The sequence below is a fragment of the Tetrao urogallus genome (assembly GCF_951394365.1).
Source record: "Tetrao urogallus genome assembly, chromosome: 11".
In the NCBI taxonomy this organism is placed as follows: domain Eukaryota; kingdom Metazoa; phylum Chordata; class Aves; order Galliformes; family Phasianidae; genus Tetrao; species Tetrao urogallus.
In genome coordinates, this window is record NC_136824.1 from 19,211,586 (window position 1) to 19,228,572 (window position 16,987).

General features: G+C 56.9%; 3 protein-coding genes across 3 annotated transcripts; 2 read left to right on the forward strand and 1 right to left on the reverse strand.

Annotated features, from left to right (window-relative positions):
- Positions 1 to 1,199: 1,199 nt before the first annotated feature.
- On the forward strand, positions 1,200 to 3,604 carry RPS17 (ribosomal protein S17; the record flags this gene model as incomplete). The annotated part of the gene is made up of 7 exons (XM_079540820.1): positions 1,200 to 1,253; positions 1,444 to 1,627; positions 1,699 to 1,709; positions 1,853 to 2,004; positions 2,122 to 2,227; positions 3,240 to 3,305; positions 3,483 to 3,604. 7 exons carry the CDS (start codon positions 1,200 to 1,202, stop codon positions 3,561 to 3,563), a joined length of 654 nt encoding a protein of 217 aa, XP_079396946.1. The 3' UTR covers positions 3,564 to 3,604.
- A 4,691-nt stretch (positions 3,605 to 8,295) lies between these two features.
- Positions 8,296 to 10,022, reverse strand: B2M (beta-2-microglobulin; the record flags this gene model as incomplete). The annotated part of the gene is made up of 4 exons (XM_079540874.1): positions 8,296 to 8,462; positions 9,413 to 9,447; positions 9,573 to 9,851; positions 9,959 to 10,022. 3 exons carry the CDS (start codon positions 10,020 to 10,022, stop codon positions 9,434 to 9,436), a joined length of 357 nt encoding a protein of 118 aa, XP_079397000.1. The 3' UTR covers positions 8,296 to 8,462; positions 9,413 to 9,433.
- A 394-nt stretch (positions 10,023 to 10,416) lies between these two features.
- Positions 10,417 to 15,963, forward strand: PATL2 (PAT1 homolog 2; the record flags this gene model as incomplete). The annotated part of the gene is given in 19 exon segments (XM_079540659.1): positions 10,417 to 10,440; positions 10,538 to 10,640; positions 10,794 to 11,086; positions 11,306 to 11,374; positions 11,461 to 11,526; positions 11,614 to 11,880; positions 11,884 to 12,021; positions 12,407 to 12,561; positions 12,874 to 12,957; positions 13,041 to 13,179; positions 13,333 to 13,453; positions 13,526 to 13,623; positions 13,922 to 13,966; positions 14,118 to 14,251; positions 14,495 to 14,654; positions 15,002 to 15,142; positions 15,223 to 15,320; positions 15,397 to 15,546; positions 15,924 to 15,963. Coding segments are annotated over 19 exon segments (2,325 nt in total).
- Between the last annotated feature and the right edge of the window lie 1,024 nt (positions 15,964 to 16,987).

The window sequence follows — 16,987 nt, forward strand, 5'->3', positions numbered from 1 at the left end:
AAGGGCCGCGTGTTGAGAAGGTGTTTATGCAGATGCCTTCACCTAGGTTTTTTATTTATTAAAGGCGCTTTTTTACATTCCTTGCAATACTGATGGTAATAATGCAGGTCTCATTGGCTCCATTTTTTTGCAGTTGCCATACAGTGCCTTTCCATTCATTTAACCCCCATCTGAACGGCATAAACTGAATGTTCAGCTGGCGTTTTTTACTGTAACAACAAGGAGACTTTGCTCTTCATTTAAACCAAATCATATTTCATATTTTACGCTCAAGGGTTTTTACCAGTTCCTTTTTACACTCTTAAACAGTTTTTAAGTCGTTTGAAATGAGAGATTTTTCTTTCCTGGCAGCTTTTAACATTATTGCAATTTGTGTCTGGGGGCTGCTGGTGGGAAGTTGTAAATCGAGGCGTTTGCAACAGAAACAGGACAGGATTTCTGGATTTGAAACTGGACCGGATAAATGATCTCTGAGCTGCTGTATATAGTTTTAAATAGTTTGTTGCACTTAAGGGGGGTTGATAGAGGTTTTTAATCACAAAGTCACAGGACTTACTTTCCTTTTGTAACTAGCTAAAAAAGGGCTGCGTTTCGGCGGACGGATGGAGGTTCATAGGAGCCCTTTCTCTTAGAGGGGACAAGTACTCTTCCTTTTGTTTCAGAAATGTATGAAGTAATGGTGCAGTCGACTGAAATGCTGCTGGGATTTGAGATTTTTTTTTTTTTTTACTTTCCCCTCTATCAGAAGCTGTGTGCCAAAGAACCAGTGTCATAATTTCTCCCTCTCCTGCTGAGCTGATGTTGCATTGTTGCATATCCCAGCTGCTCTTTGTGGGGTTTTCGTGAAGCTGTGTGTGAAGTCTCTACCTCATTGTAGTATATGCAGGCAAGACTGCACTCTCCTACAGACGCGTGGAGTAAGCTGTGGTGTAGTTTTTGGCACATAATAAACACGTTGCAGCAAAAAGCCCTCTGTGCTCCTTTCTTTCTACCCATGTGCAGTGGGGGGATGGGCTCCCTGCTCCCGGGTTAAAGCTGTTGTCATCATCTCTCCATGGAGATGAGGTGACTCTGGTACTGGGGGTGATGCAGATACTGGGAGCTGCACTTCCAGGCCCTGGGCCTGAGGCTCCAGCTGGAGCTTGCTTCTCACTGAGGCTGATGTGCTCGGTGTGTTGAAGGGCTGAGACCAGCCCCACATGCTGCACAGGGCCTCCCAGGTTTCTGATATGAGGGTGGCCAGTGCCCCTTGGGTGCGGGGGGCCATGGTTCCCTACACGTGTCTCTCCTTCCCTTCTCATGCTTGGCTTTAGGGGGCTGGTTCCCCTTTGCCCCGTAGCGGTGGCAGGCAGTGGCTAAGGGCGCCCATTAGCCCGGCTGCGCCTCTGGGCTGCACGGCGAGCTGGGAGCCCTGTGGCTGCTGGGGCTGGGGCCGCGTCGCAGCCCGTAGCGCCCAAACGGGGCCTCGGGGCCGCTGGGCTCAGCGGCGAGGCCGCGCCGGCCGCCTTCACGCAGCACGGCCTCCGGGGGCCGCTGTCGGTGCTCGACGGGGGCACGGCGAGGCACCGGGCCGCGCCCCCTCCGGGCCTCTACGGCAGCGCGGTCCTCCTGCCCGCCAGGGGGCGCTGTGCGCTGCGCGCGCTTCCGGCGTCCACTCCCGCTTCCGGCCCTCCTTTGCGTTCTCTTTCTCTGCGGCAGCCGCAGCCATGGTGAGTCCCGGCCGCCGCCATCCGCCGCCATCGGCCGCCGGGGCGGCTCATCGCGGGGCTCCGGAGCGCGGGGCGGGTTGCTGGGGGGCGGCGGGCCGTAGGGGCGGAGGGCGGCTGGCGAGCGGCGGTGCGTGTCCCCGCAGGGACGCGTGAGGACGAAGACGGTGAAGAAGGCGGCGCGGGTGATCATCGAGAAGTACTACACCCGGCTGGGCAACGACTTCCACACCAACAAGCGCGTGTGCGAGGAGATCGCCATCATCCCCAGCAAGAAGCTGCGCAACAAGATCGCGGGGTGAGGCCCGGGGGGAGCGGAACCCTGCCGTGCTCGGGCCCCGGGGCTCAGCCCGGCTGTGTGTGCGTGTGTGTGTGTGTGTCTGTCTGCCACCCCGTCACGCCGCCTGTCCCGCAGGTATGTCACCCACCTGATGAAGCGCATCCAGCGGGGCCCCGTCCGGGGCATCTCCATCAAGCTGCAGGAGGAGGAGAGGGAGCGCCGGGACAACTACGTGCCCGAGGTGCGGCCGGCCGCGCTCACGTGGGCTGGGGGCTCGGGCTGCGGCACGGGGCTGTTTCCTGAGAGCGGTGCTTTCAGGGCGCCGGGCTGCGGAGCGCGTCCCCGAGGGGACCGGGCACGGGGCAGAGGTGGGACGCACCGTAGCCCAGCACGGCGTTCCCTCGGGCGCTGCCGCCTTCGTTTAGTCGGCACCGTTGCAGGCCGGAGGGCGCTGCCCTTCCTTTCCCTAGCTGAAAATAAGCTCGATATCAGCTCGGCGCACAGCACGGCCCGAAGCCGCCGTGCAGCAGATGTCGCTGAAGGGCAGCCGTGGTTCGGTGCCACAGCGCTGAGCCGGTCCCACAGCACAGCCACCCCGCGGGGACCCCCCGAACCTGCATTCGAAAGTGATCGTGGTCTGCTGCGTGGCCCGGTCATTGATAGTGCAGGGAGAGGAACCCGAAAGCATTTCCCGTGTTTGGTTGGGTCCGTGCCATCCCTCCCAAACCCTGTAGCGTTCGGACATCGGCTTTGTGCCCCTCTTCCTGATCTCCTGTAATGCTGTTAGCTGCCGTCTGCTTATTTGTGCTCTTCAGTTCTCCTAGTTTGCTGGTGCTTGGTTTGCTTATTTTAAATCTGGGAAAGCAGATAGCTTTGTAGGCCGGGATGGGATGATGAGCCCGGCACCTGGGCTTGGTGTGATTCCTCACTCGTGATGTCTGGAAGGGAGCAGCACTGTGCAGCTGCTCTCAGAGCCCTTGGGTGTCAGCTGTGTCTGCTGCAGGGGGCTGCGCTCAGCTGCAGATGGGACAGGTCACAGCTGCTGAGCGGGGAAGGAGCTGCAGGATGAACCTACTTGTTTCTTACTGGTGTGGTGTAGCCTATAATGGAAGGGAGCGCACAGAGGTTGAGGTCTGGAGAGGGGAATTGCGAGGTGTTTTGATCGGGTTCCTCCTGGCTCACTCCGGTGGGGGCAATGGATCGGCTCTCCCCAAGGCACAGCCAAACCTTTGCTGTCTCTCTTCTGTCCCCAGGTCTCTGCTCTCGATCAGGAGATCATTGAAGTGGACCCGGACACCAAGGAAATGCTGAAGCTCCTGGTGAGTAGCTCAGGCCACCCTGCGGCCTGGTGCAACCCAGCCCAGGTGGTGACCGTGTCCCCAGCAGTGCTCCTGGGGCTACTGACAGCCTGGAACGTTCTGTCCCCGTGGCCGGGAGGGCTCCGCCTCCTCCCTCGGTGGGTCTGGGCACACCACTGACCCCAGGCTCTTTTTCAGGACTTCGGCAGCCTGTCCAACCTGCAGGTCACGCAGCCCACCGTGGGGATGAACTTCAAAACGCCGCGAGGCGCGCTCTGAGCCGCTCGCTGTGTTGCTTTTACAATAAATGTGGGAAACCAACTCGGCCTGCTCGTTCTTTCAAAGCCCACGGCGGGGCGGAGCGGAGGGCCTCCCTGGGTGCTGCATCCGAGGTGTCGCAGTGCGAGGAGGACTTGATACCTTCCTGGTTGTTTGGGGCGAGAGTGCAGAGCTGTTGCTTGGCAGTGTCCTTACTGATGTCGGGGTAGTGGCGCGCGGTTGGGAGAAGGCAAACATGGAGCGACCTCAGAGCCTCCCAGCTTTGAGTGGGAAGCTCGCAAGGTCGTGTTGTGCCAGAATAAAAGCTGTCTTTCTGACCGTATCTCTCAGTGCTTAGATGGAAGAGGAAAAGTCTCTGTGTTTATTTCTACAAGGGGAGCGAACTGAGCTGAGCAACGTGCTGTCTGAGAGGAAGCCCATACGGAGACAGGCCCTGGAGCTCCCAGGAGGACCCCCAGGAGATGGGTCTCCTACCACTGTCCCCAGAGAGGGCTGCATTCACCCCACAACTCCCATCCTGCTGTGCTGAGAACCTACCGGTCCCTGCCATTCTCCCGGGCTCCTCCAGCAGATAAGGGTTCTCAGCCTGTTTCCTTCCCTACCTTTTCCACGATTAGTGTCTGCGCTTGTGTTCAAGCCTGTGGTTTACATGGGTTTTGGTAAGGAGAACATCGGGGCCTGTGCTCAGAACCCACTCAACCCACAGTGCTCCCTGGAGGCCCTGAGCCAAAGGCTCTCCTGACCATTGGCAGCTACGGGACACACGTTCAGTACCCCATACAAATGAAAAGGCAGAGGGTTTGCTCTCTGGGGGAAACACCTGTATTTATGTTTGCTGTGGAATTTGCTTTCAATAGTTAGGAAAAAAAACGTTTACAACAAATACAGGCAGGTATGTAAAGTGTACTGAGCTGTCACGAGGACAAACCAAACACAGATAGCTTAGAGCTCCCTCAAGCACCGCAGGGATTTGGAATTTGCAGCTCAGTGTCACCAATCTCTTCACTGTAACTAAAATGCAGTGATAACAAAGGCTGCACACTGGAATAACGGTCAATCTGCAAGAAGGCAGGGAAGGCAGCGTTACTTGCAGCAACCACAGGATGCTGGTAAACAGAACTGGACTGCCATAGCTGGCTGATGGTGTCGGGCAGCACTCAATTAAGGTTTTGCTGAGAACAGCTGCCTGTTACTTAGAATTTTTTTAGGCTGATTTCATGATGAACCCAGTAGGCGGTGCAACCTGCGGTGCCAGGAGTGAAGTCGTGTAGCTCTCCAGTGTACTTCCTCATGTCACGGGCAGAGGTGTAGCCTAGGGATGGAAAGTGCTGCTCTAAAGCCCAGCGTTACTCTGTTGGGTGAAATGGGAGCTGTGGAACGTGGGAGGTGTTCAGGTGCAATCCCAGCTGTACCCTCAGGAGTTTGTAACAACTGGGAATAAGCATCAGCATCGAGGGGCAACCTGGGACGGTGGACCTCCATACCTGCATGATTCTGTACCAGGGATTGCACACTGCAAATGGGAACAATGAGCAACGAGCAGTGCAGAACCATCAGGAACAGCAGCGTCAATAAAACCCAAGACAATCTTCTGGGTGAATTTTAGCAGTCTTGGGGTCTGGCAGGTAGGTAGAGAGCAATCCCTGGGGGTGGCCCTGACTCCACCAGCATCTGTGGCCATTTCCAAGCTGTCTTCCACTTAAAGGCCTACCCAAGCTGCACATTACCTGTCACCATGTTATTTATCGGGTATTCCTGGAGTGCATGGCATGGAACTTCCTCCTGACTGGATGCTCTTGAGCCCCTTTTTCCTTCACTGCTGTGTTGGGAGGAATCGTGTGTTACTCTGTGCTGGGTATTTTCTAACAGATGAGGACACCTCCAAGTCCCCTTGCCATGGCCAGAAATACCTTTCAGGTAGGTTCTGTGCATCCTCCCCAGCTCCTTGCTCGCACTCCTTGCTCACTGTCTCTGGTTCATCAGACAGATTTTCTTCAGGCTGTGATTATCAGTGCAGAATTCATTTAAAATGGTGCACCATTCACAAGAAAGTTTTCAATCCAGCAATACTTTTTGCTTCAAACGTACTGAGGAATGACCTCAAGAGGACAGCGTGCAGTGGGAGCTGAGTGATTTGCAAAGAAAGCCAGAGTCCCAGACTCTTAGAATTGGAAGGCCCCCCCCCAACCCCCCCCCTGCATTGAGCTGCCTGCCCCCAGCCCAGGCTGCCCACCCCTGGCCTTGTCACCTCCGGGGATGGGGCACCCACAGCTGTGGGCAGCAGCACTAGAGGCTGACACAAATCGTTATAGCACCTACGTGGGGTGTTTCTCACGCACCTGTTCCACAAGGGAATCATCCATCCGCTCCCAAGGAAATCTACCTATTTTTCTCCTGATTTCTGCCGTGAGCAAAAAAAATAAATGAGTGTAACAGCAGCCCAGTGAGCAGCGCTGCGCCCTGAGCAGTGGGGCACCGATTCCTCAGCCCTGCGGAGGAGGCATCGCTCCCAGCAGAAGGAAATCAGCCCTCGGAGCAAGGGGATGGGGCACAGCCCCTCACCTTCCTGCAGGCAGGCAGGGGGCAGCACGAAGTGCCCCAGAGCCACGGGCTGCTGCTTGGCAGTGCTGCTGTTCAGCCACGCTGAGAGGTAACAGGGATGGAACACTGTAGCTCTGCCATCCAGGTACTGCAGGCTCTCGTGTATGCTGGGAAAGAAAAGGGGTGGTTTCTAAAGGTAAGCACAACTACGAGCCAAACGGAAGAAGCTTTAGCTCTAGTCGGTCTGGAATCAGCACTTGTGTTCTGTTACCTCCTGCTTGTTTCAGTTTTGTTTTGTTTTGTTTTGTTTTGTTTTGTTTTTGCCTGTAGTTACTTCCCTGTTTGCCCCATAAGCCCTGGGGTGGTGCCAACTTTATTTCAGACCCCAAGCTTTCGTAGCAGGTCAGCCCCATTGCCTCCATTTACCCAGCTACAGGTATCAGCTGGTTCTGCACACAGGTCTTGCACAGCACTAAGTCCAGGCGGGTTTTATTTCTGCTGGTGTGAATGCAGGTGGATCAGCTCCCGCCTTGCTCTGCTCTGCCACAAAAAGCCATGTCAGCAGCCTCACAACGCCATCCCCACCACTGGGGAACATCAGCGTCAATGCAAGCATTCCCATCAGCTGCACTTCACTGCCTTTTGCCCCCCACAAAACAGCAGAGCCCCTCCAGCACGCCATCAGCGAGCAACGGCCAACCCCAAACGGGACCTTCCCAGGTGTGTGCTGGGCACCGGGGGTGGCGCTCAGGGGGGACAGAGCCAACCTGCGGGTATCGGGGTGAGCAGCATCGCTGCTGAAGAGATAGTCGGCGTCCTGCCAGCGGGTGAGCAGCCCTCCGCCAGCCACTGCGGGAGGAAGAGCAGGGTGAGGACGAAGGCGAACCCCCGTGCGTCACACAGCCCGCTGCGTCCCCACACGGCGCAGACACCAGCAGTGTCCCCAGCCCTTAATGCACCCCCCCCCAAGCTGTCCCAGGTGAGCCCAACACCACGCGCCCTCGTGCCGCGCTGTCAGCGCAGCCCAGCTCACTCCCTCACGCACCCCAACGCATTTCCTACACTCTGCTGCGAATCCCCCGCCCCGTTCCGTGCTCCCCCCGCCCCAGCGTGTCCCCACACACCCCAAGACAGCCCCACAACCACCCCAGGGCTCACCCCACAGCTGCCGGGGGCCGGGCTGGACGCTGTGGGAGAACCAGGCCTGGCAGCCCTTAAACATGGCGGCGGGAAGCTGAGGGGCAGCGGCGGGAAACGCTGAGGGGTGGGGTTGGGGGGGGGAGTGAGCCAAGGCTGGGAGCGCAGCTTCCCTGCCAGGAATGTTCAGACCAAACCCTGCTTTCAGGTATTTTAATCTGAGGTGAGGAGCTCGTCAGCAAACGATGCGTCCTTGAGTAAAGCGTGGAGCAAAGCAGAAAGGCAGAGGTTTGCACACATCTCATTGCTCAGCATAGGCAGCACAAATGCAACAGAGCGGTCTACAAAACAAGCCGGAACTGCGTCAACCTCGAGCAACACAATCTTCATCCATAAAAGCACTGCGATAACTCAGCCCAGCCCAGAGCTGAGATCTGCACCCACCACGTCCAGCTGGACCCAGCAGCACGACGTCACCACAGCAGCCCCCCAGGAGCCACAGCAGCGCTCAGGTTGGGTAATGCCTCCCCACGCAGCTCCCTGCGCCCTGAAAATCATCATTTTGTCTTTTCTGGTTTTATTGGGTAAAACTTGTGTACAATTCAGACCGGTGAAGAGCTCCAGTGGCAGTGCAGATACTGAGAGCTACGTGCTCAGATAAGTCAAGATAGAACGCTGCTCCAAGTCAAAGGTATTTTAACACAAGCTCCAGCAATTGTTTATGGAGAACAGCTGTTAGAGAGCAGGCTTTACTGATTTATTGCTATTAATTCTGTTCCTTTCCTGGGGAACACACAAGTTTCAGAGTTGTGAATTTGCACAGTTATGCACAAGTTTCAAAGGCATGAATTTGCATTATAAATTTTCACAATTCCAATCCCAATCAGCTTGCTTTGCATCTTCCTTCATCCTAAGCAACAGGTCAGGGTACCTTCAACAGCATCTCCGTATTTGCAAACAATCTGCCACATGCCTGAAGGCTGCAAGGCAGCACCCCCCTCCCCATTCCCTTCCCCTCCCCTCCATACCTTCCCCCCCCCCCCCCCATGCTTTTCCAGGAGCACAGATTTCAGAGCACTGCTGCTAACCCTAGGAGAGCATCCTAAAGGAAGGAATTTCATGATGAAGATGCTTGCTCTTTGCCATCCTACCCAGAAGTGTGATGCAAAAAAGGACAGAAGCTCAAGCTCATTTCCACTTGAAATGCAGAATTCTTCAGACCTGCATGGGAGAGAGGAGATTGATATCAATTGCTCTGTGCACTGCTTCAACTGCTTCATTATTTTTTAAGAACCTGTTCTTCCAATGCAACCATTTTTTAGCTTTTGAGACTTTCCAGCCTCTCAGTATTGCAGGTTTTTGTGCTGCTAATTAAGAGTACCCTCTTCCTCCCCTGTTCACCTCACCCCTATTTTCTCCCGTTCCTGAATACCAGCACCCCTCCCAGCCTTTGCAGGAAGAGCTCAAAAGCATTTTGGAAAACAGAGGCAGGTAAAGCACTGTGATCCTTCTACACCTCGAGAAGTTAAGCCCAAGAGTTCCTTTCCTGCTCCATCTTAAAGTTCACGTGACTCATGACCCATGAGTCAGCCTAAAAACCTTTGTTTCCCGAGCTAGCTGGGAGGGAACTTCCCTGGAAAAGGCTCAGCTCCCACTGTCAATATTCAACCAGCCTCAAACAGAGATCTCAGCAAAGGAGTTTCAGTTTCAAGCTGTACTGCAGTTCTTTCATCCATGATGCAGTTTTCTCCATCATGGGTTGGGCTTGCTAGTCACACCAAGCTGACTCTGCCATGCCCACCGCAGGCTAACCATCCTGCCTTCCTTGAGGTGCAGGGGATTTCCAAGCAGGGGAACTTCCAGACCCTGTGATGCCATTCTCCTGGCTGGTGGGGAGGAAAAGCACTGAAATGGGCAGTGACAGCTCGTATTGGCGGCCGGCAGATGTGCCAAAGAGCTTTGCTCCAAGCGACTGCTCTCTTCTGGGAGGAAAAGCAGGGCTCCTAGGCTGGGTGTGGGTGAGCACCGGTTGTAATATTAAGCAGAAAGAGCTTCAGAACAGCCCTGCTAGCTGTCAGTGGGAACACAGGGGATCTTGTGATCGTTCGTCCTGCTTGTTGGCTCTGTGGGCTATTTAGGGGGCCTCCCTTTACCCGCAGGACATCACTCACCGTGCTCATCCCGGGCACAGCTCAGAACTCGGGATCTAAGGAGGGAAAGAAGCGATGTCAGGGCCCAGAACGATGGGGCTCAGGGCCACTGGGGCTCAGGGCCACGGGCGCTCACGGCCACGGGGCCGGCAGCATAGGGAAGAGGAGGAGGCGGCCATACCCCACTTGTAGACCTGCGGCTCTTTCAGGGTCTCGTGCTCCACCTTGCACGTGTAGACGGCGTCGCTGCTGGGCGTGAAGTCGGCGTACACCAGGCGCTGGAAGCTCCAGTCGTCGTTGAAGGACATGTCGGAGTACTGCGCGCCCTCCATGGGCACGCCGTCCTTCATCAGCGTGATGGAGATCTTGGGCGGGTGGAAGCCGGAGGCGAAGCAGTTGAGGACGTTCTTGGTGCCCGCGGAGGCGGGGAAGCGGGAGTACACCTGTACCTTGGGCGTCACTGCGGGGACGGAGGGGTGCTGAGCGGGGGGAGCCCCGCACGGGGAGCGACCCCAAAGGAGGGGTCAGCACCCCGCGCCCGCGCTCCCGCCCGGCCCCGGCACTCACGATCGGCCTGCGCCAGCCCGAGCAGGGCCACCAGGGCCACCAGCATCACCGCCGCCTTCCCCATGGCTCCGCCGTCCGCTCCGTTCCGCGCTTCTCGGGGAATGGCCCCGCCCGCCGCTCGCTTGCGCCCGCCTGGACTGCAGCCAATGGCGGCGCGGAAAGCCCGCCGCGTCACCTGTCTCCGGGCCGAGCGGCGGTGTAGAGGTTACGGAGCCGGAGCGGCGCGGCCCAGGGCGCCTGCGCACGGCAGGAGCACCGCTTTCGCTTTCGCTTTCTCTTTCCGGAAAGCGGGTGGGCGTGGCCTAACGTGGGGGGGGGGCTGCGCAGGCGCACTGAGTCGACGGGCGGTGCCGTGCGGCACGGCGCGTGCGCGACAGCGGCAGCGCGGGAAACCGTAAAAGGCGGCGGGCGGGGCAGCGCGGCCCCGTAGAGGGCGGCGGGGGTGCCGGGGCCGCGTCATGGCGGAGGGCGGCGAGCCCGTGGTGAGTGCCCGCCCTGCCCTGACGCGGGGCTGTGCTGTCGCTGCTTTCGCTCTGAAGCCTTACCGGTGTCCCCGCTGCCGCCCCTTTCTTCCCCCAGATCCTCGAGGACTACCTGCTGGTGGAAGATGCTCCTCTGCTGGAGGAGATGGCCGAGGAAGATGAAGAGCTCGACCTGTACAATGAGATGACGTTTGGGCTGGGTAAGGTCAGAAGGAGCCCGGATTTGGGCTGACCACCAGCACCTGTAGGACTGCGGATGGAAGGGGCGGTGAGGAAGGTGGTCCTGAGCAGGGGCTGAGCTGGGGGGTGGGGGTGTCTGTTTGCCCTCAGTGTGCTCTGCTTCTTCCTTCAAGACCGTGACTCCACTGAGGAGGATGCCACCAAAACCCCGGTGCCTCCAGAGAGGAGCCCTGAGCTGTTGGAGCCTGAGGAACAGCCCCGAGTGGTGGAGGGGCAGCCACTGACAGAGGAGCAGGGAGAGCTCCAGGGCCAAGGTGGGGCAGAGGCTGAGCAGGTGGGCTCTGAGGAGGAGGAGGAAGAAGAGGAGGAAGAGCAGGGAGTTGAGGAACAGGAGGATGAGGAGGAACCCAACGACTTGGGAGACCCAGCAGTGATGAGAGCTGTACAGAGCAAGCCCACGCTGGAGGTGATGCCTGGTTGGGGTGGGATGGGACCCTGAGTGAAATCCCTGGGGTCCCCCGGTGCCCAAGCAGAGTCGGTGGTGTGGCCCTGCTGCTCCTTTCTCCATCTTTGTACTGTGGACTGTGTCCCATGGGGGACCACACGGTGGTTCTGGGAGGTAACAAGGTCGTGCCCGTGGTGCTTTTGCAAAGTGTACATCACTAACTGTTCTCTTTGCTCTCAGAGCCAGGACTCAGCGGTGCTGGACAGCAGGATTGGCTCTGACTGGGCAGAATTTGGCCAAGAGGACATGGTAAAAACATCCCCTCCACACTAGTAACAGAGACTGAGTGTCTCTTGCCTCTCCTCTCCCCGTGCTGATCTCTGTTTGTCTTCCAGCTGGCAATGGACCCCATGGCATGGGGCTCTTGCCCCAGCAGCATTCCACCCCACCACATGCTAGAGGTGTGTCCTTGGGGCTCTCCCTGTGTGTCCCTTATGGTGCTGAGCAGTCAAGGCTCCATTTCCTTCATCTGCCACCTCCTCCCACAGGACAAAGCCATCCTGCAGGTCCTGGAGAGGCCGCCTACTGCCACCAACATGGCCCTCGACTTCCTCGGCTCCCCTGTGCAGAGGGGGTATGTGGGTTCCCCACGGCACAAGCGCCCTGACTTCAGAGGGATGTCCCCCAAGTCTTTCCCCCAGCACTTCCTCCAGCAGGTACAGGTTTTCAGAGACTCTTGTTTTGCTCCTCTGCCTTCCCTGCTCCAGAAGCTGTCCCAAGCTCTGAGATGCTTCTATGTTGTATGGGACCTATTATGAGGCTGGGATTTGTGGCTGTGCCTTGCTGATCCCAGTAACATCTTACTCCTGCAGCAACCTCTGATACCATGCTCCACATCCTCCCCTCGGCCCTTCCCACCACCCCGCAGAGCCTCTTCTTTCTTTACTTCCAACCAGGTAATGGAGCGAGCTGTTGGCCACTAATCCCACAGATGGTGCTATGTCCTGGAAGATGCTTCTGAGCATGTCTCAGCATCTCTCCCAAGTGGCAGCCTTTGCAGCTCAGTCTCATCCTGGGCACTCTTCTTTATCTTTGATGGGGATGGTTATAGCTGTTGCTTCTTAAATACATTTATCCTGATGTTCCTGCACTGGGCCTGTTTGGTAGCACGTTGGAGCACCTTTGATGGACCTGGGCTGCACCAGCATAACACTAGAGTACCCTTGCCTTGCCCAGATATGGGAGCACAGAATGTGGCTTTGGTAGAGCCCAGCCATCCCTCCAGGTGCCCCTGGACAGCAGGGTGCCCTGCCACCTGACCACTTTTCCCTTCCTTTCCAGTCTGCAGGGTACATCTCTCCAGGCCCTTTCAGTCCCCTGTCGCCCAACATTGGCACTCCACCACGGTCTCTCGCCATGCACTTTGGCCCAATGTCTCATTCTCTGGATCCTTCTGTCTTCTTCAGCCCCTCCACCAGTGGCCAGCTCAACCTCAGGTAGCAGGGATGGCGAGTGGGGTGCCTGCCTGGGGGCAGGGGAGGGATGCTGCAGCCCTCATAGAAGCTGGTAGCTCTGTGGGGGTGGCTCAAGTGTGGGAGATGAGCTGTGGTTGTGATAGTGAGGAGGCATCTGGTCTGGGTGAGGTCAGGATGGACAGCATGCCATGGGCACGTCACCATCTGTTGTCTGAAGGTCAAGGGAGCTGGTGGCCCTTGTGGCACTCAGCCAAGACCTGAGATGCGTCCTGAACGCATCAGAGATGCGTTGGAGCTGCTGTATTGTCTTCAGTCCTCATTGTCCTTTTGCAGCGTGCCCAGCCACCTCACTCAGCTGCACCCGCAGCACCAGCGCATCCTGACCCAGCGGCAGCAGCAGGGTGGGACATTGCAGAGGTATGGGGTTTACAGGGGGGGCTTAGGGGTGCCTCAGGGGGGATCTGAGTGCTCACAGTAGGCTGTGGTCTTCCCTGTGACAGCGTCTCCCCCAAGAAGCTGTGGTCCCCTAAAGCTGACCCTTGTGCTGGGCTGATGACCTGCAAGGAGAAGGACTGGGTTGTCAAGGTGGAAATGATCCAGCTGCAGAGTGAGAACTTGGATGATGATTATTACTACCAGGTGAGCTGCTTCTGTGGGGTCTTGTGGTCACCCAGCTCCTTGGAGCTACGCATTCACACCTGAGGAAGCTGGAAGATGCAGGGGCTTGAGGTGCTGAGTCCTGTGCAGGAATGGGACAGGATGGTCCTATGTTGTCCTTCTGGCTGCCTGCAGACCTACTACCACCGGCTGGAGCGCAAGCAGGCAGAGGAAGAGCTGCTGGGTGGGCGCAACAAGCAGGAGCCCCCCAAACTGGTGACACCGTTCATCCAGAAAGTGGAGACCTACAATTCCGGTGAGGGGCTGTTGCTGAGGTTGGGATATGGGGCATGGGACACACTCTTACCACGCTCCCGCTCTCTTCCAGTGGTGCGCATTGCCGGCTCGCTGGGCCAGGTCGCTGTATCCACCTGCTACAGCCCCCGGCGGGCCATCGATGCTGTGCACCATGCCCTGGTGGAGGAGGTAGGTGAAGGGGGACACCGGGCTCCAAGCTTCCTTCCATGTCTTGGAGAAGTTTAGGAGGAGTGATAGGAGCTACCCTGGCTCTGGGTGTCGGATGGGGCATGCAGTAGGGCTGCGTGTCACTTTTATGGCATCAGCAGGGTGGGATGGGACAGCCGGTGGTGGCTGTGGCCGCTGTGCAGGGTTGGTCTTTGTCCTGAAGCCACTTTGATCCCCAGGGAGCAGCTGGCCCAGAGCTGTGCTGGCAGCGGTGTCTGGTGCTGGCTGTAACTGTGCCTTCCTTTCTCCCCTCCTGAAGGCTGCGGGGAGCCACCGGCTTCGAGCGCTGCACAGGATTGAGAGGGTGAGTGGCGGTGGCCCCGCTTTGCGGCATGCTGGGATGGAGCAGAGGCTTGTCCAAGGAGCTCTGTGGGGGAGGTCTGCCTGGATGTGGGGGGTTTTGAACATTCAGCAAATGCTCCAAGCTGGCCACTTATCTCTTGGCATTTCTTTAGCTGTTCCTGCAACTGCTGGAGGTGGAAGAGATGCAGCGGAAGATGTCCTTAGCCACAGAAGAGCAGGAGCACAAGACCCAGGAAGTGGGACGGATCTATCAGGCCCTGAATATCAGAGCCTGCAGCAGTGAGGAGTAAGATATGCTGTGGTGAAGTAGGGGTGGACAGCATGCCCTGATCCTAGCTGTGTTCCCTGTAATCATGTGTAATGGGATTCTGTCCTCTGCGCGTCACCCTAATTTGTGGTGCCCCTATCTACAAGCCTTGTCTTCCACTGAAGATGCATGGGAGTGAGGGAGATGTCAGTTCATCTCCTAGATGGGCAGAAGGGCTTCGGGTCTCTCAGGGTTTGTGCCAATGGGAGCCTTCATCCCCAGGGAGGCAGAGGATGAGTTCCTGCAGGTCCTGTGTGTTCGGAAAGGCAAGAAACTCACAGCACGGCTGCTGCCCCACCTGGCCCCAGAGCAAGCAGAGAAGATCCTGCTGACCATCACCCACCACCTGCCCTTCCTCATGAAGAAGGATGTGCCAGATGAGGCGAGCTCCTCCAGCCTGGGGCAGGGGGTGCTGGGTTGCTTTCTTCTATCCCTTTTCCTGGAACTGGCTATCTTGCTGGGTCTCAGCTAGGCTGGGTGGATGGTTGGGTTGATGTGGGAAAATGGCCTATGAAGGGTAGGCTCAGAGCTTTGCTTCCTCTGTTGAAGTAGAGAAGAAGGAAGGTTGCCAGGAGGTGTTAGGATACTTCTGGTGGATGTGTATCCCTAGGATGTGTGGGGGTCCCTGAATGTGGGATGCAGGCATTTGGGCTAGGACTCAAGGATGGGGATGGGACTGCTGTGGGTCAAGCAGTCTCAGATCCCTGCTCTCCCCTCTGCCCTGCCCAGTCTCTCCCCCTGCTCTACAGCCCTTTGAATGAGGTGGTGGGCAAGATGACCTTCAGCAGGCTCATTGAGGTCCTGCAGGAGATGACCAGGACCCTGCCTGAGTCTGCTGAGCTCCCACTCACTATGGCCTTGAAGAACCAGGTATGTTGGTATCCCCACTATCCAAAAGGCACCGCAGATGAACAGGCAGCCATGATACAATTCCTGGTGCATCCCCACAGTTTGGCATCTCCTTGCTCTACTCCCTGCTGAGCCGTGGCGAGGGACTGTTGTCCTCTGAGACACCACTGGAGCCACACATTGGGGACTTTGAGACATGGTGAGGAGATGGGACCTCAAACGTGGCTGGGGCTGGCTGACCAACGCAATACTCATGGTCTCCTTGGTGTCCCCAGGACAGACACTGTATTCCTGGTTGCTCGGGAGCTGTCACAAGTGCCCAAGGCTTTGCTGGTAGAGCCACTTTTTTTGCCCAGCAATCTCCTCTCGCTCTTCTGCCGCTACCTGGACAAGCAGACTGTCCACCACCTGGAGGCCAAGATGGAGTGAGTACTGCCTGGTGCTGCCCTGTAGAGAAAGGGGATCTGCTGGGACCAGATCTTTGGGAAGAGAAGTGGTAGATATGCAAGTCTGCAGACCCCCATTGTGCTGGAGGACACGAGCCCACACAGAGCAAGCGGTTTGCCCCCCTGCTGGTCCCTAGTGCCATGAAGCTTGCAGTGCTTGCTTTGACTTGAGCAGATCTGGTGTGCTCTGTGTGCATCTTTCTGGGATGAATAAAAGTGGGGGCAGAAAACTGGGGAATCCCTACTGCAGTCTGGCTGGGCAAGCTCTAGGTGGTGGCTGGGCAGGTAGGCTCCTGGTGGCTGCCACCAGTGTGGTGTGACAAACCTGATACTTCAACCTTGCTCCTTCTGCATAGGTGCTCCCCACTGCCGTCGGAGGCTCCCATGCTATGCTAGGTCCTGAGAGTGAGACAGAGCCAATGCAAGGACTTTGAGTTTTGAAGCAACTGCAACTCGGGTGCTGGGCACTTTGGGTGAGCCGTGTGCTGGCTGGGGACGTGGGTAACTTATTTTGGCCTCACACCCTGCAGCAGCGCTTGGCAGGTGCTGAGGCCACTCTGCACTGGGGCGCTGGGAGCACCTGCAGGGGGTGAGTTTGTGTATAGCACTTGAAATAAAATAAAAAGGTGATTAACAAGCGCTTGCAGCTCCTGTGGGTGGCCTCTGCTGTGTGCGAGTAACCTGGATCTGATAGAGGCATTGCTGGAGCATGGGCCTGGAGACACAGGTTGGGGATAGAGAGCATCCAAGAGTGCAGAAAAAAACAGAAGACCCAGAAGGAAGTTAAAGAGAATTGTAGGAAAAGGCAGTGATGAAAGTGGATGTGGAAGTGTTGGAGGGTCACGGCTTGCTTGGATCTGAGTGGCAGGGAGAAGATGAGCAGAAAAAGGAAAGGTCTGCACACAGGAGGGGACACAGTGGGGTATCTGTGTGCACAGGAAGAGTGGTCTGAACACATGGCTGAGGACAAAGCCCCCCTTATGCTGAGGGCTTGGAGGTGTCATGATGGAACACTTTGGAGTTACAGTGTCATCTTTCCGTTATTTAAATATGGCTATGACTGTCACAGCTTACCCCCAGGTCTGCCTCTAGGACCGAGGGGTGCCTAGATATAATACTTAGGGTTTAGATATCTTGGTGGTGGCTGCCTGACTTCTAGCCTGTACAGTGGCATTCCTCCTAATCCTATGGGGGGACATCATAGAATCGCAGACTTCCTGGGCTGTGAGAGCACACTGCTGGCTCATTGCCTGCTCCCCTCCGCAGGTCCTTTTTGGCAGGGCTGTGCTCCATCCTTACACCTCCAGCTTGTGCTGATAGCAGCTGTTCCATGTCCCAGATGCACACCTTGCACTTGGCTTTGCTGGACCCAGTGAGGTTCTCCTGAGCCCATTGCTCAGCCTGCCTGGGTTCCTCTGGA